The 20,344-nt window shown below is 38.2% G+C and overlaps 1 protein-coding gene across 1 annotated transcript; it reads right to left on the bottom strand.

The window, feature by feature from the left end:
- Positions 1–376: 376 nt before the first annotated feature.
- Positions 377–19,650, bottom strand: rmp24 (ribonuclease MRP subunit p24). Its single transcript, XM_008421810.3, has 5 exons — positions 19,291–19,650; positions 14,666–14,688; positions 13,302–13,531; positions 1,648–1,841; positions 377–1,522 (listed from the first exon to the last, which is right to left on the bottom strand). Exons 1-5 carry the CDS (start codon positions 19,383–19,385, stop codon positions 1,360–1,362), a joined length of 705 nt encoding a protein of 234 aa, XP_008420032.1. The 5' UTR covers positions 19,386–19,650; the 3' UTR covers positions 377–1,359.
- Positions 19,651–20,344: the final 694 nt, after the last annotated feature.

Raw genomic sequence — 20,344 nt, 5'->3', positions numbered from 1 at the left:
AATGGGGGAGAAGAGGCTCTGGTCACACAGAACCTAAGAACTCACAGCGAAACGTGTTTCTGCAAACCATTAACAGATGGGAGGGAACATGTGACAAACTTATCAGAAGAACATCTATTTCTGCAAGCAACTAAATAATTTTAATTTGCTTTATAGTTGTTTACTGCACATAAAGTTGTCTGTTAGCTATTAACAGACCACTTTTAACAAGGATCCAAAAAAAAGCTGATCACTATTATGCATCATTTCACAAAATGCATTAAACTTCTAGGTCATAAAATTAGTTGATTATCCTATGTTATAACTCTAATCAAGACCTTCTCCTTAATCAGACAGGCTAGGTGCAAGAAACAAAGCATCACACAAAAAGAGCATGAATGGTGAAAGTTTTTTAATATTGAAAAAGTTTAATTTCAGAAGCAGTTTGAATACAAATGTGAGGTATTTCAGAATACAATTCACTGAACATTTCCACAGTATAGCAAGAAATCAGTCAGTACAAAAAAACAAAAAAACAAACACTAGATTCATTTAATACTAATGCTCTTAAGAAATTGTTTAAAAGAGTAACTGTATTTAGCCCAAGGAGTTATCAAACAATCTCTTAAGGAGTTTTGATGATATTCAATGTTCAGACAATAAAATAATAAAGTTTACTGTGTGATATGTAAACGTGTGATTTCTTTTTTTCTCAGTTAAACTTGTGAATATTGTCAGTTTTGACTTACACTTTCAAAAAAATGTGTATACATATACAAAATTGCTTTGGCAAAATATATACACAGACATGATTAGCCTCCCTATGCCATTATAAATGCCTAACAATGAATTAAAGGCTAAGAGTTAGCAAAAAAAAAAAATTAATTCCAAAACTTTTTACATCACATTGTATGAGATCAGCTTGTTTTGAAAAAACAAAAAAAACAAAGAGGAAATCAACCTATGAAAGGAAGCTGGTAAAGTTTCTGTTTGCATGTGGTTGCATGTCATAAATGTGTGGATGCAGAAAAACTAAAGAATATTGGTGTGTAAACAAGCTTGGTGGAAATGCCTCAAAAGTAGCAGACATTGTAAGAGAACCAACTCCAGTTTAGGAGTTTTCAGGAAGCATTCCACTTCGCCTGACACAGCAGAATGTGCGGGAACTGATTGAAAGCTCAACGCTTCTCGTTATGAATTTTAGGACGTTCAGGAGCTCCCTTCCAATCAGCCCGGCAACACTGATCCTTCCCACACCACCTCGGAAACTTATGCCATTTAAGTTCCTCGTTAGCCTGTGCTGTAAACAAGTTGGAACATTGGTCTTCCTTCTCGTTTTTTTTTAAGAGCGAGAGTAGCGACAAAAAGTCAGCGAGGACCTCAAAGTGAGGAGAGGAAGTCCTTCAAGCTTCCCTTCTTTTTGCCCTGGCTGTCCTCTCGTGTGAGGATTTTGCTGAGACGCTGAACCACCCAGTTTTTGGATTTGGAGGAAGACTTGGAGGAAGAAGAACTCGACCCTGAAGTAGTGGAAGTAATTGAGGATCTAAAGGAATGAGACAGAAGATACAAAACTCAGATAAATGTAGATTTTAATTATGCTGGGAAAACCCCCCAAAAAAACTTAAGTTATGATTTAATTATTAACATCAATATGATTGGGTAATGTACCTTGGTGTACTAGACGGTGTCTTATCTTTGCCAGGGGTCTTGGGTGTGGTCGTGTTGGATCTGCTGCTGGACTGGGGAGTCTTGTATTTGCCAGCGCTCCCTGGTGTGCTGTGGGTCTTAGCGAAGCTGGATATAAAATCTCTGTTCACCCCTTTGTGTATGGATGTCTTACTGCAAGCGTGGCAGGTGGCCATCTGGAATAATGAGAGAAACAGGACATATTCATTAATTCTTCATGACCCGAGTTCTCATGCGAAATGAAGTTTTCAGGTCAAGGTGGATGCAGGCTCGTCAAAAAGTCCAGCAAAGTTTAGTTTTTTTTTTAGTTCACAAAACATTTCTGGGAGAATATTCAAGACTTAGTAGTCAGGTTTATGTTTTATACCCTCGTCAAACATAATTGTATTTTTCAGGAGCGGTATTGATATGATGGGGCTGTTGCTGTGCAGTTTGGCCTATTTGAATAGCAGATGTCGGCTCTAAACGTTAAATACTCTAGACAGAATTTCTTCATGAGTATACAGTTCCGACACACTTACACATGACCTATCTCAAAGCAGAGAAATAAAAAATAAACCTGACATATAATGCGGATGTCGGAAAATAAAACATCTGGCTATGTCGAAGAAAAACCAGTAGACGCCAGTAAACGTCAGAAGGCGAAATGTTCCCATTTTTAGAACCTCATGATTCAAGACGGCAGTCCAAGATCCCTGCCTCCAGTAAACATTAGCGGCTCATTAGGTTAGAGTCGAGCATGAAGAAATACAATTGTGTTGTTGCTTACAGAGTTAGATCGTCAGTAATCAAATTAGTGAAAATTGGAGTCTTACAAAAAAAGGTAATTTTAACCACATTGACTGATCAAGAGAGCAAGTCCAGAGGTGATCAACAACCTTTTGTAAAATGTGCAGTTTTCCAACAGTTTGCTTTTCTTTTTAAAGCATAAATTTAAAGCAACTGAACCAGATTAAAAACACAGTAATTGAAATCATATTGAACCAGATTAAAAACACAGTAATTGAAATCATATTAAGAGCCAAAGTTTCCAAGAAGAAAAGAAAAGCCAGAAAACTATTTTTTAACAGCAAAAACAACCCACTAGTTTTCTCCTTGAAGCAATGTTTTTGAACGTATAAAATGATCCGTAGATTTTAATTGTTCAACTAATTCCTAACATGATTAAAAGCAAATCTAGTCTGTCTCAAGTCATGTAGAGTTGGCAAAGTTTTAAAACCGGTTGGAGCTGCTGACAAATGCTGAGGAGGTGGAAAACTCACCGAGACGAACGTAGCCATTTCAAGAGTCTGACAGGTGGTATGCGTTGAGGAGTCGAGGATGCCGGAGTTCAAACTGACTGAGTAGAAAGTGTTTACTACACCAGTCTGCGTGTCCAGCTTTATAAAGGCCCTCACACTGACCCTCCCACTGTTACGCAGGGGCGTGGCTCAAAGGAGAACCAGCCAATGCTCTGCAGAAACACAGTCTAGAGTAGTCAGGAATATGTGAACCTAATGCAGGGTTCATGTAACTGCAACATGCACCAAAAAGCTAATTTATTGATGATTTAAATTAAAAAGTGATAAATTAACTAATTATTTCAGTTAACAGAATTATTTTCAGCCAGTATTAGCAATAACTGCCAATGAGCCTTTTACAAACAAGTCATTGCAGACTTGTTTTAATTCAGCCATATATGGGTTTTCTAGCATAAATGGCTCATGCTGTAGAGCCTCAAATTTATTTAAGCCAGGACTTTGACTAATCCACTCCAAAACCTTTTTTTTTTTTTAAGAACCATTCAGAGGAGGAGTTAGACATGTTCTTTGGATTACTGACCTCCTGCACAACACAAGTCTTCATTGACATCATCAGGATATTTTTTGGTGCTGTGAGTCTTTTGGTTTCTTTTGGTCAGTTATGTTTTTGTTTTTTTTATCACAAAAAACCCCCAAGAAACGCTTGTTTTGTTTTTGTAACCAAGAAACGTTTCCATTAATGTCATATCTGCTTGTTCTTACTGTTGTATCATAAACACTGACTTTAACTGAGGCTTCATGGATGAGTCACCAATCCGGTCTAGAAGTAATTTTTGGAGGCCAGCCTCTCACATGGGAACTTTCACCACTAAACCATTTATTTGTTGTTATTATTTATGTGTTGCCCTTTGAGATCTTCATCAGACAGACTTTATGTAAGCAGATAATTGACATGATGCTGGGCCATGTTGGTTTTTCCCTTAGGGAAAAAAACCAAAACAAAAAACAGAAGACAAATGTTTATATTAAGTCGGATTGTTCTTGTGAGATATTAATAATGAACTTAATCATTAAGCAAGAAAAAAAAAGAAAAACATAAAACTGTAAGCAGACAAATACTGTTTGATAGCACTAAGTTTACTGTCTGATTTTAATAATCACAAACTTGGACTAAATATCAACAACACTTGGTAACTATTTTATTAAATATGCTTTTTGCTCATAATGTTGTCTATAAAGTAATACTTGGAGACAAACAGATATTTAGTTGGCTAGACAGGCTATCTGCTCAAGTAGCCTGCTGCTGACTAACAAACATGGCACCCCAAACCTGCTTGTTGTAGTTTTAAAGCAGCATTACTCTCATAACGCTTTTATAGTTTGAACAACATTGTCACCTGTACTTGTACCTGCTAAATTCGTCTGCCTTGAAATTAAGGAAAACATATGTGAGGCGTCTTTCAGTCAAATGACAGCCAGTACCACCTACAGAGCAAGGTAAGTGATATAGTAAGATAAGTGTATGCTCCACACAGAGAAACCTCCAGTCATTTGGTTGGTGTGTTATCAAGATAATTTAAAAAAAACAGCAAAAGCATGACATGCAACATTTGTAGTTTTTTTAAAAAGTGTAATTTCTTAAAGAATTGGTATACCTTCCTACCAGAAACAGGCTAATGCTTACTTGGTAAGTCCTTTCAAGTCAAATTTTTCAGCATGTAATATTCTATGATGTTTAAAGGCTGATGTTGCCTCTAAACGTCAATGTCATCAGATATTGTTTATCTGGCGACAAACAGAAATGAAACAATACACACAGAGATCTGAAGAAATGAGCAGTAAGGCAGGAAAGATTCCTATCACATTCTACTGGTGTTCCGGCAACAACGACCTCTGCCTTCCGGTAAATCATTACAGCTTCATCAAATTAAGCCCAAACAGAAAACTGAAAGCTACGGTTTGCTCTAGCTACTGCAGCCTTCATCAACACATACTGGAACGAATTATGGTCATAGAGACTTATGTAAACGCTTTGATTTCACTGGTTTGAACTCGCTGACCGGTCACGATGTTTGCTGGGATTGATGGAGTGGCTTGTACTGAAGGGTGTGTTGCTCAGAGTTCTGGATGAAACGCAGACGGACAGCTGGCTACAGATGTTTACAGCTGCTGTGACATCATGCTGGTTTATCCTCCGTTTTGCACTGCCGACCCAGAAGACCCTGCAGCACTGCAGTATTGGAACACAACTTTGAAACGGCAGCTCTTTTGCTGGGGAACTAGATTTACGAAATGGATATAACAGGAAGTCCAAGCCACAGCGCCACGTGTGCCTGTTTAATTTACGCTAATCCTTTGACATGTTGCGAATGCAACTTGGAGGGGCACACGTGAGCTGCTGCCATGAAGAGATTTAATTTCTTCATCTTCCGAGTCTGGCTGCGGACAAATAAGCACCATGGTCAATCAAGCATATGGCACAGGTGAAATGCTTCAGGACAGAACAGGGGATAAGAACCTATTTATGCACATCTGGAGGAATATTAAGAGTATTTTCTATTGGTGAAAGTTAAAAAAAATAAATGGAGGTTGACCATATGGTCAGACGGATCAAAAAGTACATAGGATTCTTTTATCAGTCTATTATTCTCTCCATGTTGTGTATTTTTAGAGAAGTATTTTCAGCCCTTATCCTTCAAAACAAATATATAAAGTTTCTTATCAGACTTGCATGCTTGTGTGTGTGTGTTTTTTTCCCTCAATGGCCAACACAGATGACAGAAATGCTTAACCTTCACCCCAAAACAAATATATCATAGCTGTTTAGTTTTGGATTTCATGCATGACAGCAGATGCAGCTATTAAGTTTAATGCTGTTGGCAGGTGCTGTTATGAAGGCAGGACTAATTCATCTGTCAAGTCGCACGATGCCTGGATACTGAAGAACACTGGTTCTCACGCATGCACAGGCTGGGCAGAAACGGCAATGTCATATTGCAATTCTGAACAAACTGTTTTACATAACAAACTGCGCACGGACACGTTAATCCTTTTGGGGTCGGACTGATCACGTATCAGACAACTTAAAAGAATAAGCTGCAGAAACGCTGATGTCACCGTCCACAGTGGAGCCATTTTCACATCAACAAGAACTGAAAGGGTGACAATTGAGAAGAACAGCCTTTGCTCCAAAAGCGACACCTTCAAGCTCGACTGAAATGTGCAGCTGCCTGCTTGGACCAAACAGAGAATCGACCAAACATTAGCGGGTCAGGGGGTGTTTATACATTTGAGTCAGCACATATAATCTCATCCCCAATGGTTTAAATAAAACAAATTTCAAGTCTGTGTGTATAAACTTCTGGACTTGGTAGTTTCTCTAAATTAAGAGCAAATTTACCAGGAGCATCATCTGCAATGTGAGCCACAGTCTCATTAAGCATGAGCTTATGCATACGTTTAAAAGAAATAGCTTTAGGATTTAATAAGCTTAGAAGCTAAACCTATAAAGACACACAAGCCCAAACAGACCCATATAAATCAATTTTGCAGATGGACTCCTTCTATATTTAGCCTCGGCTGCATAAATACCTCCCCTTCCCGTATTTCTCTCTTGGTGCCAGAGGTTGGCTTGGGTTGATTAGTCTGACCTTAGCATTGTGATATAGCCAAAGGGATGAAGATGAGCCGACCGACACGGCGACTGACTGAATTAAACGCATGTTGAGATCCTGAGCTCAGATAATCACCCATCACAAATGTTTGTAAGTGCAATGTGTTGATGGTGATGTAGACAAATATCTGCTGGGCTGTGAAAGTCATCACAGAGAACATCGATTCGGCACAATGAACCTGAAGGAAGAAGAGCAGCCGGGGGTGATCGATACGCGTCCCAGCATGGCTGAGCTTTTCTATAACAACAGCTGATCACTGTGATCGGATGCCATTAGACAGTTTCACCGTTTGGAGGCCAACGGCTCGATAAATGCAGAGAAAAGTGTATGTAATCTGCGACATGGCGCCATTTTAGAAAAAAATAAATAAAAAATGTCATGTGCATTTATCTCTTCCAGTCAGTCTCTGGTCATAATAGAGGTTACATTTTCTCCTGCGCCACTCATCTGATACAAGTCAAACTGCACCACAGAAAGGACAGAGAGGCTTCTGCTGAATTACTGGTAGTCTGTGGCGTTGTGATAATGTCCAGTCAGTCAGATTGGACAAGATGATTTTAATCGTGATGCTTGAACTTTTATAATCTGTTGCCTCTTCCTCCCTGGTATGTGCGAAAAAGTTATACCAGCCTGCACATGTTGTTACAGAGTTCCTTACCAAAGACTATCAAAGATATAATTTTATGACATAATAATCTAATGAATTTAATCATAACTAGAGGAGACGGAGCCTTTGGTTCCTAAATTGCGGGATGAGTTCCTGCTAACGGTCAGGCAGCCCTGTCTCTTCCTGCTTTTAAAGCTAGTTTAAAAACATTTTTTCTCTTTTGGTTTTAAGCCCAGAGTGAGTGTCTTGATGTTGCACTCTGTGTGTTTGTGATGTTTTTATTCCTATTGTTTAATACTTGTCTTTTTGTTTTACTGTTGTTCTTTGTTTTTATTTTTGCACAGCACTTCGGTCAGCTGCTATGCTTTAGAAATAAAATGGTATGGTACGGCATGATATAAGCAGAACCTCCAGCACCTACTGAAATACTTAGGAGGATTTATGTATGTGCATATTCAAGCCTCCACATATTGTTTTGAAGCGTAAAAAAAAATCCACTATGAATTTAAACTTCTGTGCTCAGCTCCTATTGAAAAAAAAAATAATAATAATTCAAGTATTGAGCTGTACAATCACAAAAGCAGCAAAAAGAACAGCTAAAATAAATCTTACTAAACGATTGACCGGAACTACATCTTTGTCTTGCGGACACGCACAAAAAAGATTCCAATGTGTTTTTTCACATCAAAGATGTTTAACACACAGAGAAATGGACAAAACAGCTTGGAGACAGATGTGAATTTAGAAATCACCGATTATCATTAGAGGTGATGAATGGGGCCTGGGTGGCTTCATGAATGTCACTAATGTGAGGACGTGCTGCTGGATTCAGTTACAGCTGAGAAGAACCGCAAATCCTGGTGAGTCAAGGAATCCAAAAGCTGCTCACTGGGGGCTCATAAATAAGGACCAACATGATTCATTACAGTTAAAGCAACAAAAGGATCACAAGTATACAGAATTATTAATAACATTAAGATTAAATAACGTGAGGCAGAGAGCAACATAGATGGCATGCCACAACGATGTAGTAAGTCTCTGTTTGTATTTAGCTGGACAGTGTGTACCCTAATTTAAAAAATACATAAATATGAAATAGAAATGATAAAATGCACTATTTTATGTTCAAATGAAAGGACTATTTAAAGCTGTACAAGAATTTAATACTACCATTTTTCTTCTGTTAAGGGGAAAGTTGTTTAGTTTACGTGCAATACTTGTCCTGTTTTTGAGAACATGTCTGCTTGAAGACAAACGGCATGACAGGAGAGAACAAGGGGCTCGTGAGGTTAAAAAAAATAAATAAGAAAAAGTGATTATAACCGGACAACTAAATCAACTGTTAGTGAATCCAAGTTCTCTTCGGTCATTAACTACCCAAAACACCGTGAGTATATTTAGCGGGGCAAACGACTGAACTGAATATGTCTCCACTGTAATAAATGATCCTCCCGAGAAGTGTAAATCTACTCTCAAGGAGGACGGAGGGAAATATGGAAGAGGAGAATATGCTGTTCTTCTTCGCTCCATTTACGGTCCGTCTCCCTCTTGTGGGGGCTGCAATCCAACTTATTTCCATATCCGCTGCGAGATAACCTGTCTAGCATGCATAAACATTTCTGATTTATAATATCTGCAGGACATAAGCTCCGCAGGGCTGAGGAAAGCCTGTTGTGTGTTGGCATCCACCCCAAGGGCAGCACATACATGCACACACACACACACGTCAGGGAGGCAATATGGTGTGAAATTAGAGGGTGAGGGGTGATTTACGGCTTTGAGTATAAATATTCTGAGCATCTCAGTGAATGAGTGTGTTTACAACGGGCACGTGTTTTTCTTAAACCAGCATCAAACTTTAGAGACAAAGCTGCAAGCAATCTCCTTGGAACCACATGGGTAAAAAAAAAAGGCACTCAAAAGAATGTAAAAACAAAAACAAATAATGTGGAGCATTAATAAATAGTTCACGAGCTAATTTAAGTAACTCACAGCATCCTTCGGTCTAAAACAGGACCGCACAAATGTTGACACTTCAAGCGAACAAGAACAATGGGTACCAAGATCTGCTAATACTCATACCTGGTTTAAAATAAACTTGTGTCAGGGGCTACACACTCACACACACATGCAATCGCGACTTGGTTACAGTAACCTAGCGCCGTGATTCATATCTGATGAAGCGGCTTTTTGTATTTGACAGCAAGAAGATCAGACAAATGTGAGCACAGCCATAAAGCTCTGTGTTGACACAGTGGTAAAGCACTAGCAAAGGAGTTTAAACAAGTCTAAAGGAAGACAGAGGAGACTCCAGCTAAGGGAATGTAAAATGTTTTAATGTAGATGTAATATTGAACATAGATAGACTAAAGTCTACTTGCTTTATCCAGGCTATTAGAGTCAATTGAACTTCTGAACAAGTTGTTAAGACTTTGGAAGAAACTACAAGTATTTATATTTTGTACTGGGTTGTCAGCAGTTCATGGTTGGAGCTTTAAAAGGCTCAGCTATGGGATTATTGCTGATTTTTTTGTTTTTAAGTAAAATTATGATAAGTATGTCGATTACAGGTGAGCAGCTGAGTGACAATAAAATCTGTCTATGTCTAAATAAAAGCAGTTAGATGGTGCCAGGTATTCTTGTGTCTGTATTTTCACTCACAGCTCAACTGTGAAGATACAGGTCAATTTAAAATTCACACAGCAACAACCTGCAAAAGGATTTTTAGAATATTTTTGTTTGCAAAATGACCAACCATCTATGTCTGTCCTGCTAAAAAAAGGAATAACATCCACAAAGTGCTCAAATGAAAAGAACTAAGAATCACCAATGCAGATGTTTGTTTTTAAAACATAAAAAAGGAACCTACATTTTGCCAATTCAGCATTTATCACACTTGGTGTGTTTCATAAATACATAAAAAAAACAACATAAAAAGCAAAACAATTGTAAAATGCTGAGTATTACGGTTTGGGCCCTTTGAACCAGGGTTGATTTTTATCAATAATAAATTTAAAACATTTTCTACTTTTACCTCCAAGTCAGAGCTACAGAGTCTGGCTCTCAGACTGACAAACACCTCACAGTCTGAGTTCTCAGCTACCCCGCTGTAAAAATAAAGCAAGTAAGCATCTCTGCATTTTTACAACCTGCTTTTAAAAAAAAGGTACTGGAGGTATATATACTGCTAAAAAAAAATAAAGGGAACACTTAAGTGTTCACTTATTTAATTTCCCATAAACATTAACCGCTATCTTCCTGAGAATGACTAACAATATAACAGGTGGAAAAAAACAAAGCAAAGTTCTGACTTTTATCTCATCAGGGAAACTTAAAACGGAACTAAAGCGAGCAGCTCTCGAGTGAGCCAGAGCTCACACTGGGATTAATCTTTTTCACACACATACCGTATACGAAACAGGGTTCATTTAATTAATTATCTAAGCTGAATATTTTTGGAAGTATGCCGTTTAAGTGGAGGTGAGGTAAAAATAGAAGAAAGGAAAATTCTCAGGTATAAACAGTCCTTGAAGCACCTCTGCCGCTTCTATTTTGAAACCATGACTGCCATCTTCTATGTTTAAAGAACACTAGAAAATATTTTCCTCCTGCCACTTTGCTGTTGCCATGCTCTGCTCATCTGCATGGAATCTAGGAGCTAAACAAAGAGGACCACTCCACATTCCTCCTCTCTCATCTTTACCGATCCAACAAACACCTTGCTATTGCCCCTCAACTGAGGGCAGGTGGAGGCCAATTCCAGTCGACTCGCCAGAAGACGACAGGGCAGCGACCATTTGAACAAAAAAAAAAAACAACAAAAAAAAACAGAATAAAAATATCTGTGGGTGACATTCACGGAGCAGATAATTTCACAAGGAAGTCATGTGACAGTTCTGCATAAACACTGTTCGTTGTAATGACAGCTGACACGTGAGTAAGAGCAGATATGCGCAGTCACGGCTGAGTGAGGCCCAAAGTAAACACAGAGGACGTTTGATGACAGCGTAGTTTAACAGGAGAGCTAATCTTGGCTGAAGCTGAACCAGAAATAATGATACTTATTACATGTTCTGTGGTACCAACAACTTTGCTCCCATCTGTAAATCCAATTTAAGTAACAGATGCATAATTTTGGAGCATATTTTATTCACGAGTTCATACACTATAAATACTCCATGATGACAGTGGCATCAAATAGAGTTAAAGAGACGTTCAATTAAAGTTCAGACAGGTATTTTCTAGCTGATAAATTGATTTAAAAGGTATCTTTCCATTGCAAACACAACACTAAGGGATGAGATAAATACAACCTTGCAAAATGAGACTTGGTAGTTCTTAAAAAAAAAAAAAAAAAAAGTTATACATGCTTGTGTTTCCTGGGATTTCTTGCAATGAATTTTGAACACCTGAGAACTCAGAATCAAACTCCACTGAATCATGGAGCAATTTAAAAAAACAACAACTATTTATAGACTAATAAACATTCTTGGTGTTATTTTTCTTCACATTATTACACATACAAGAGTAAAAATGGCTTAAAATAAACAGATTACGACACTTCTCTGATTTTTACTTGTAAAGGGACAATAAGCTTTGTTTCTTATTCACTCCTTTTTGGTTATGCCAGCTACTTTTCCTTGGTTATAGTGTTCTATAGTTATTGTGCTTCCTTCAATTTTTATTTGCTGTTGTGCGATGTATGGTATTACGCAACAAGTGAGAAGCTAGGTATTACTTGCATATTCAAAATAAATAAATAAATGAACAAAAAAATTACAAAATCTCTCATTTTGCATCCATTGTCTAGCACATAAAAAAAATCCAAATAGACACACTGGAGTTCAACAGGTCATGGCATATCAATATTGATGGAAGACATGACTTCAAAAACTCACAAGTCTTTCTATCTATGGATCCATGTATGCTCCCACTGTATAAACATGCCAAGTTATGTGATTGTTATTTTCAGTGCTGTCACAGACGGAGTTCCTGCTCGCTCATGATTCTGACCGCCTATTAAGCAGCTGTCTCCTCTCTGATTGGTGTCAAGGAGTCGACAACTTCAGTGTGAGACAATTTATTATGGTAATATTGATGGAGCACTCACAGGAGTCCACAAAGGCAGAAGAAGAAGAGCACACAGCGAGCAACGGGTGTTAAAATTACTGCTACTGCTGTTTCACGTTCAGAACTTTGCTGTGCTCGTCCTTTCGCTACTTCCCATCGCTATCTACCCCATTTGCCCTTAAAGTAAATTGCATAAAACAATAAGGGAAGGGTTCAGACTTTCTCGTGAGGCAAAGATTCTGCAAAGCAAATGAACCCAGGCAGAGTTTATTGAGTGCTCTCACTGAAGCAGCATGAGGTGAATGTCAGACGGGCTCTTCAGTGTTTCTCTCCAATTTCAGCTGACGGATAGAAGGGAAAGAAGACCCCGTGGTTGCACAATCCATCACCAGCACCCTCTTCTAAATGAGATAACCAGGAGAGTGGGAGTGTGACAGCCAAAATATGCTTTCCATTTTGTCACTGGTAGGTGCCATCCATTAGGAGGACAGGGGGAAAAGAAGCAGTGTGACCAGCAGCGGAGGACATGGATTCTCTTCCAGGTACGCCAAATATTAAACTAAAGGCCATGGTAAAGGGAGAGGCATGAACAAAACATTATTAAATAGCTACTTTGTATTACAACAGGGATTGTTTTCTAACGTGGAAAATAATAAAGATAAACTTTATTGTTTATCTTTGCATATGAGCAAATTTGGGTTCAAAGTCAAGAGAATGATTGGAGAATTATCTTTATACACCGACCTGCAAACATACATCAACAACATACCATCAAATTGATCATCAAGCCAGGTTATATGAGTTCATAAAAAATAAAAAAAAACCTTTAACTTTTAATTAACGTAGGATTTTATGTACTGGAATAACAAAATACTGCACCACCACACATCCAGTTGAAGGGATTTTTCAAGAGTGTTACATTTTCTGCAACATTTAAACATAGCTGGGCTGCTTTACATAGATTTTTGTAGCAACTCTGCCTTAAAATTATGATTTTGGATAGAAGGGAAATTCTAAACTCAGACTAGCGTTATCTTTACTCACCACCATTGAAGGCGACTTTTGGAAGCGGATCAGGAGCTTTTTTTGCGCCAGGCTCAACCATTTTCCTCTGGCTCTCCTAAGCAGCACTTGCTTCACCCGCGCAGAAGGACGCCGCTTTGGCCGCAGCCGCACCCGGTGGTTATCGGGCTTCAGCCACTGGCAGCAGTACGAACACAATGACATGTCCTGCAACAAGCTGTGGACCCAAACTTTGTTTATCTTCTCTTGTCCTGAAATGACAAGAAGAAATCAGTCAAATGTTCCGCAACCTACCAAATTACAGCAGCTGACATTTCTGTGGTACAAAAAGAGGAAAACTAAATAGCAATTGAGAAAGTTAATTATATTTATGCATCTCCAATCACATTAAACTCAGTCTCATCTATTAAAAATCAATCAGAATTGCAAATATGTTAATTGACCAGCAAGCCCTTATGCCATACTTTAAGAAATAAATATGAATATATTACAAAAATATATTTTTGAATCAAAATGTCCCTGTTGTGATACAATACAGTCAATCAACTAGAAATTGAAAGACTATATTGGATCGAGTCACTACTAATCAATCGTGATTGATTAATTGGAATATATTACAATGATTAATTAAAGAGAAAGAACACAATATAGAGCATCATGAGTTGATTATAGGTTTAACTTTAGAAACATTTTTCCCTCTCTCCAAAACGCAAACTCAACCTCACGCTGATGAGCCCAGCTTGAGAATCTCTATGTAAGGTGCATGAAGGCAAAACAAAACAAACCTTGATAAGAAAGATATAGTGAACAAAGCAAAAAAGTTAAACTAAATGATAAGTTTGGAACCAAATTTAAGCCAAGTTCCGTAACTTGAAGTAGGACTCTTTAAATATTCAACCAACAGGAACAGACACAAGAACGCATTACGTTTTCAGACCATTAATAATCGTGGGTCTTTAATTCCTAAGATTTTAATTCCACAGTCCAATTAGTTGTTCTCACAACAATACTGTGTGTTCTGCAGACAAGCCAGTTGTTTCTTTCTAAAGCACCGGCTCCCGTTCTATTTGCAGAGTGAAACCTTAGCAGTCTTTGTTAAGTAGCGTCATTCTCCGCGCCCTGATGTGGTCTATGTTGGCACGGGTCAGAACACGCGTGTGCGAGCGCGCGCTTGATCCCAACCCGCAGTCTGCTGCAGACAGCTGGACGGCGGGGTATGTTTGGCCGCGGATTTAGTGAGTTTCATCAACCTTGACAAGCCGGTGACAAGGTCCTGCTCGCTACTTTGTTTTGTGGTTCTGGCTTTTACACATGCAAGAATTTAAAGGACAACTTCAAATGAAAGGGGAGACCAGAGATAAAAAAAAAGAAAAGATTCAACTTACTTTCAGGCTGGTATGGCAGATGCCTGTGAAAGAAGAACATGAGATGAGATTAGGCTTTAATAAAATTGTAAATAATTTAAATCATTAAAAAAATATATGTATGCTTTCTTGTGCATTTTATTAGGTTACTTGTGCATAACAAAATAAAAATATATATAACTTTTTTCTTTATTTCTCGCCTATGAATGGATTTCCGGAAACAACCTATTAGAGGGTGGAAAAATCAATCTAGAAAAAAAATGTTTGACACCGACTTCTCTCCTCCTGTTATGTGTGGTGGAAAAACTCCAACCGGAAACCCGGTGGGGTCTCTCCCGAGCAATATAGGGCAAGTTCACCTTCCCAGAGGGCCTCGTCTACTTTTAGAGCATTCTCAATTAGATATTTGCACAAACATTTTAACTAAGCCACCGATAAGCCCTGCTAAAATTAGCTCTGGGCCTGAATCAATGACTGGGGTCATTTGGCATCCAGCTGCACGTGAGGCCGGGTCAGGCTTATGGAAAAGAGAGGGAGGAGATATCGGGTTGTTTTTAATCTGGAGCTGGCCCACAGCGGAAGGATGCTGCATCCCACTGTGGGCCAGCGTTGAACTTTTTCACATTTTGTCACATTTACAAAAACAAACTTCAATGTATGTTGATTCTCTCTGAAACACTGTCTGTATTAGAGCTAGATGGGGTTTAATGAATCTGATGCTTTCTGTGGTGGACAAAGATTTGTGATTTAAATACCAAGTCCAGTCATTAATGCTACTACTCATTAAGGACTGGAAAACATTTTCGGATTATGTCGAAGCCTTTCCAGAAGACGCGTAATTAAAGACAAGCTGTAGTTCTCTGCAGAGGACCTTGAACGGTTTGAGAAAAAAAAATGCTTAAATTCTTCAGAAAGCTGTTTATTCTAACACTTTCTGCTAATTAGGCAACATAATATTCGACTCCCTCAAGATCCAGATGCAAAACCACAATTCAAATAACTGCCTTAGTTTAACCTTAAAGGAGAGCGACTACTACACAGTCTGATTGCAGAAAACCTTGTTTTGAAATTTTCCGGCACGCAATCAAAGCAAAGACCCTGGGGTCTTCTGGGAATTCAGCCTTCTTCCTTTTTCTCAGATGAGCTGGCTCCCAGAAACTGCAGACCACAACGACACACCCCACTGCACGGAACTCATTATCATACTTGTCATGCATCTCCTTTTAAGTGCATACTTCGTTGTGGTGATAGAGACGGGAGATATGTGCTGTAAACATGAACTGCGGTCAGCAGGGAGATGCGATCTGTAAAGGACTGTGTGGTTCATAAAGAAAAGAGGGACACACACTTAAAATAAAACTGGAACTGATATTGATATTAACTCTTGTAGACACTCAATGTTAATCTAAACATACGCTGTGATGGTAGACAACATACGTGATTTATTATATTTTATCTGCTGTCCCCAACTGAGATGCAGAGTCAAAGCGGTGATTAAAGGGCGTGACTACACATCCAGCTCAAGAGAGAAAATTAGACAAGACTTTAAGAATTATTTTCAGAGATTAGGCAAAACTTTCACCAATTATAAAGTGGTTTTCATTCGGGCTTCAATAAAAGTATTACTGTAATAACTCTTTTGTGTTTGTTTTTCATGCAAAATCAAACTGTTTAAGTAAAGGTAAAAAAAAAGACATTGACAAACTTTAATGTCAAAGTAAAAACTGATTTATATAAAAATGACAAAAATACGAAACATAAGATAAGTGACAGCATTTATATTCACTCCCTTGAAAGTGACTGACCTAATTTAACAGAGGTCCAAGCAATGTTTCTAGTAGTCTCACAATAAGTGGAATATAGATCACCTGAGTAAGTGTTTGTCAAGTGGTTGTACTATAGAGACACCTATATCTGGTTAATTAATATTCCTAGCTACCGTTACAGCATGAAGACAGAAGAACACTTCAAGCAAATCAGAGGAAAGCTTATTACAAAGTACATGTCAGGGGATGGATCCAAAAAAATAATTGAAGCAAAATTATGGGGTGTTTATGTAGTCATTTACGTTGCATTACATATTTGTATTTACCTGCAATTATTTTGTGGAAATCAGTTTTGATTTTGGTATTAATGTTAAATGGCAAAGTTGTTAACATAAATTTTGTTGTCAATCATGATAGCTTTGTAAAAGCAATAGAAGGGTAAAAGAATCTATGGGGGTGAATACTTTTCATAGGTACTGTACATCAGGTCATGCCTTTCGAGTCACGATAAACTTTTAACACAATTTCACAAACAGTATTATCAAACTCTAAAAGTATCTTTTCTAAAAAAATATATATACAAAGATGTGACAGACTGGCGACCTGTCCAGGGTGACCCCGCCTCTCGCCTGGAACGTTAGCTGGAGATGGGCACCAGCATCCCCCTCCCAACCCCATTAAGGGACAAGGGTGTAAAGAAAATGGATGGATGGACAAAGACATGTAATCAAAGCACACTGACACTTGCTGTCATCCGTAGACTGAAAAAAGGTGAAGACAGCAGCAGTAGGCATTATTAGCACCACATTTAGTTGGCTGTATTTATGAGCATTACACACCCACAAACTAACATTCTACCGAAATAATGGCTGAGAGACCCTCAATGCAAATGGAAAATGGTGGAAGCACAAAGAAAAACAAAGAGGCATTACTGGGGTTATTTTAATGGACGCCGACAATAACCTTAACACAGTTCTTCACGTCTAGAGATGCTTAAAATGGGGATTCTTATCGGAGTAATTTTCTACCTATTATTCAGCCTCTCATTTTTCACCCTGGCTGAAGCCACTTTAATTAGCTCATCAAGTCAAGTGTAAAATTTTGGCTGCGGGTAATGTTTATGTCTTCCCTGCCAGGCACTTTGGTGTAAAAATGGATTTTGATAGCCGTCTAGAAATGCACCTCGAAATTGTGCCTGCTGCACAGTCGGTTGCTGTTAAAAACTGTCAGAATGTTCAGCAATATAACAGGTTATTATAGCCAGGAAATATGAGGACTAGACCAGAGTACTAATGTGACAGAATGATAACACACACATCTGTAAAATACCCCTGATTTGGGTTAAACAGTAGAACTCATGTTTCTGTTTCCATTCCTACAGACACTTTCGAGCTATGTCGCTTTAAAGCTCTTGGAAAAATTTTTTACCACCGACATTCGGAGCATGACAGCAAAGCTTTGGTATCATCAAGGAGTAACATAATGTGGAGTGAGAGGATTAAAGTTATTAATCCAGTTCAACAAACTGCCTTCAGAAGCCACCTGATCAGTAAAAAGGTCTACTGGTGTCTCTTTTCATTTCATTATGAATGCAGCATTTCTATATAGGCCTGAATAGTTTGGTCAGATGAAATAAAAATGAAAATGTTGGCCTACGTGAAAACTAACCACATACCAGTGAAACACTGGGAAAACAGCATCACGCCACTGCGATGCCCTTTTTCAGCAGCGACAGAGAAGTTGGTCCCATTTCGAGGAAAGCTGGACGTGACTAAAGACGAGGCAATCCTGTTAGAGGCAGCAGAAAAGTTGAAACCGGAGCAGAAATGTACCCTCCAGCAAAACAACGACCCCTGAACATACAGTCAAAGCTACAAGAGAACAACACTCGTGTGTTTGAACGGTCCAGTCAAGACTAAGGATACAAAGCAGAATAAAAAGCAACACTAATGAAGCAGCAAACTGTGACAGTTGTGGTAAATTGGAAGAAGGCAATACCCCTAACCAAGAATTGGCCAATCATCAAAAAGAAAATCAAAGAATGTGTGATGTTCTCCATGTTTATGAAACAAAAACTATAAAGACACAAGAAAACAGATTAAGTATACAGACAAAAAGAAGTTTGGTGTTAAGTTGCATCTAAACCAATGAAATGTATTTTACAGTATAATAAATAAATTAATAATTGGTTATAACACATCACAATATGACAATTAAGAGTCAGTTATCATTTACAAGGGAGAGTATAATTTGATCAGAAATGGCTAATTATCTTTTTATCGGCTCTAATGGTTGGTCAGATATTGAAATACAGAAAAATCTAATTTTGCTAATTAACCAGTCAGTTGAAACGAATAGTCCCCATGGACTATAAACACATCAACCAACAGCATAAACTTTAATGCATAAGGTTGAGGGATATATTCTTTGAGGTATTTATAGGTACAGTCTTGCACTTAGCTTATTTTCTTCTCGATTCAAAAGTACTACCTTTGTCGAAGGAGCAGGTTTGTGTTACTCTTTAGTTTTATAGTCCTTAGAATAAAGAAGCAGAATCGTCTAACAGGAAACGCTCAGATAAGACCTCTGAGAAAACCGGAAATCAGCCAGGAAAAAACCTGATTAGTGCTGTTTATTATGGCTGCATTATTCAATGTTAATTTAGAATCGGTCAACTCTGGTTCGGTGGGCTATTAGTGTGCTTTAAAATACCGGTGACAACAAAGTTACTAGTTTTAAACCAATAAAATTAAATTGCCCTCAGTTATTGATGAAGGTCTTCCACCTAGCGGACTCTTTGTGTCATTACACGGATACAGCACACAGTGGTGTGGCTTTAATGTAAAGCTACGTTTAACGTTGACAAGAAGCAATTCTTACATGAGATACCGTGACAGCTCCGGGCATTTCTCCTCATACATTAAAGACGCCTCCAGCAGAAACTGTGCAGCCATTTCACCAGGACGTAGCTGCATTTTCAAAAAAAAAAAAAAAAAACCCAAAACGGTCTCCTCGTGTGACTGTTGAAGAGTCTTCCCTAACTAAACGGAAATTACGTCAACCAGAAAAAAACTGAACTCTGAAATAGTCGTGTAGTAAAAACCGAGACTTTAAAGAAGCGAAAGTAAACACTGTTGGCACTGTTATCCTAAGATAGGTGGATATAAAGTGTGAAGATGATCACCGGGCAATCACACACGAACTTTGCGTCGCATGGCTCTGACGTCAGCGTCGTTGCATCATGGGAAACCGAGTAAAACTCTCTCTCTCTCTCTCTCTCTCTCTCTCTCTCTCTCTCTCTCTCTCTCTCTCTCTCTCTCTGTCTCACTATGGTGGTGGTCAGAGTAAAAGTATATTTTGAAGATAACCCTAATGCAGGCATTATATCTGTTCATTTAGATCACTTTTTTGCATTAAAAAGTGTTTTTTATTGGTCGGATATGAGACTTATTGTAGATGTCATGTTTTCATTAACTTTAAGTGAAAAATCACCATAATCAACAGAAATGGATTGTTTATAATTAGTCTGTATAATGTGTTTCATGTAGTGCATTGAAAGTAACATTTTAACATTCAAGTTGAAAAATCAGTAATTTTGAATTTCCATTGAGATTATTTCCACTTCTTCTTCTCCAGTTTTTATATGACAAATGTGGATCAATGGATAGAGCCGCCAGCTTGCAGTGAGAAAACTGTAAGTTCAACTGACAAGCAAAACATGCTTACCAAGTGGAACTGGTTGAAAGTTGTTCTAGTTTAAAGCAGACTGAGTAGTCAGTGTGACTAGAAAAGGGTCACCTGCTAATCACAAGATGAAAACATGTTTTATATGATTAAATACAATATCTGGCAGAGTTTCTGCACAATAACCTTACACAAGTCTCACAAAAGGAAGGAATTGGGATTTATTTTTTTCCTTCAATATACACTCACC

The sequence above is a fragment of the Poecilia reticulata genome, chromosome 11 (assembly GCF_904066995.2).
Source record: "Poecilia reticulata chromosome 11, P_reticulata-male-v2, whole genome shotgun sequence".
Taxonomy (NCBI): Eukaryota; Metazoa; Chordata; class Actinopteri; order Cyprinodontiformes; family Poeciliidae; genus Poecilia; species Poecilia reticulata.
The sequence above is the reverse complement of the archived record's forward strand: the minus strand, read 5'-3'. Positions and strand labels throughout refer to the sequence as shown.

Bases quoted from the DNA above. Each gene is read 5' to 3' on its own strand.
- rmp24 (XM_008421810.3), bottom strand. From the start codon at position 19,385: ATGCAGCTACGTCCTGGTGAAATGGCTGCACAGTTTCTGCTGGAGGCG. The intron at 14,689-19,290 runs GTAAGAATTGCT...CTTCTTTCACAG, and splicing joins GAGCTGTCACGGTATCTCAT to GCATCTGCCATACCAGCCTG. The intron at 1,523-1,647 runs GTACATTACCCA...TCATTCCTTTAG, and splicing joins ACACCGTCTAGTACACCAAG to ATCCTCAATTACTTCCACTA.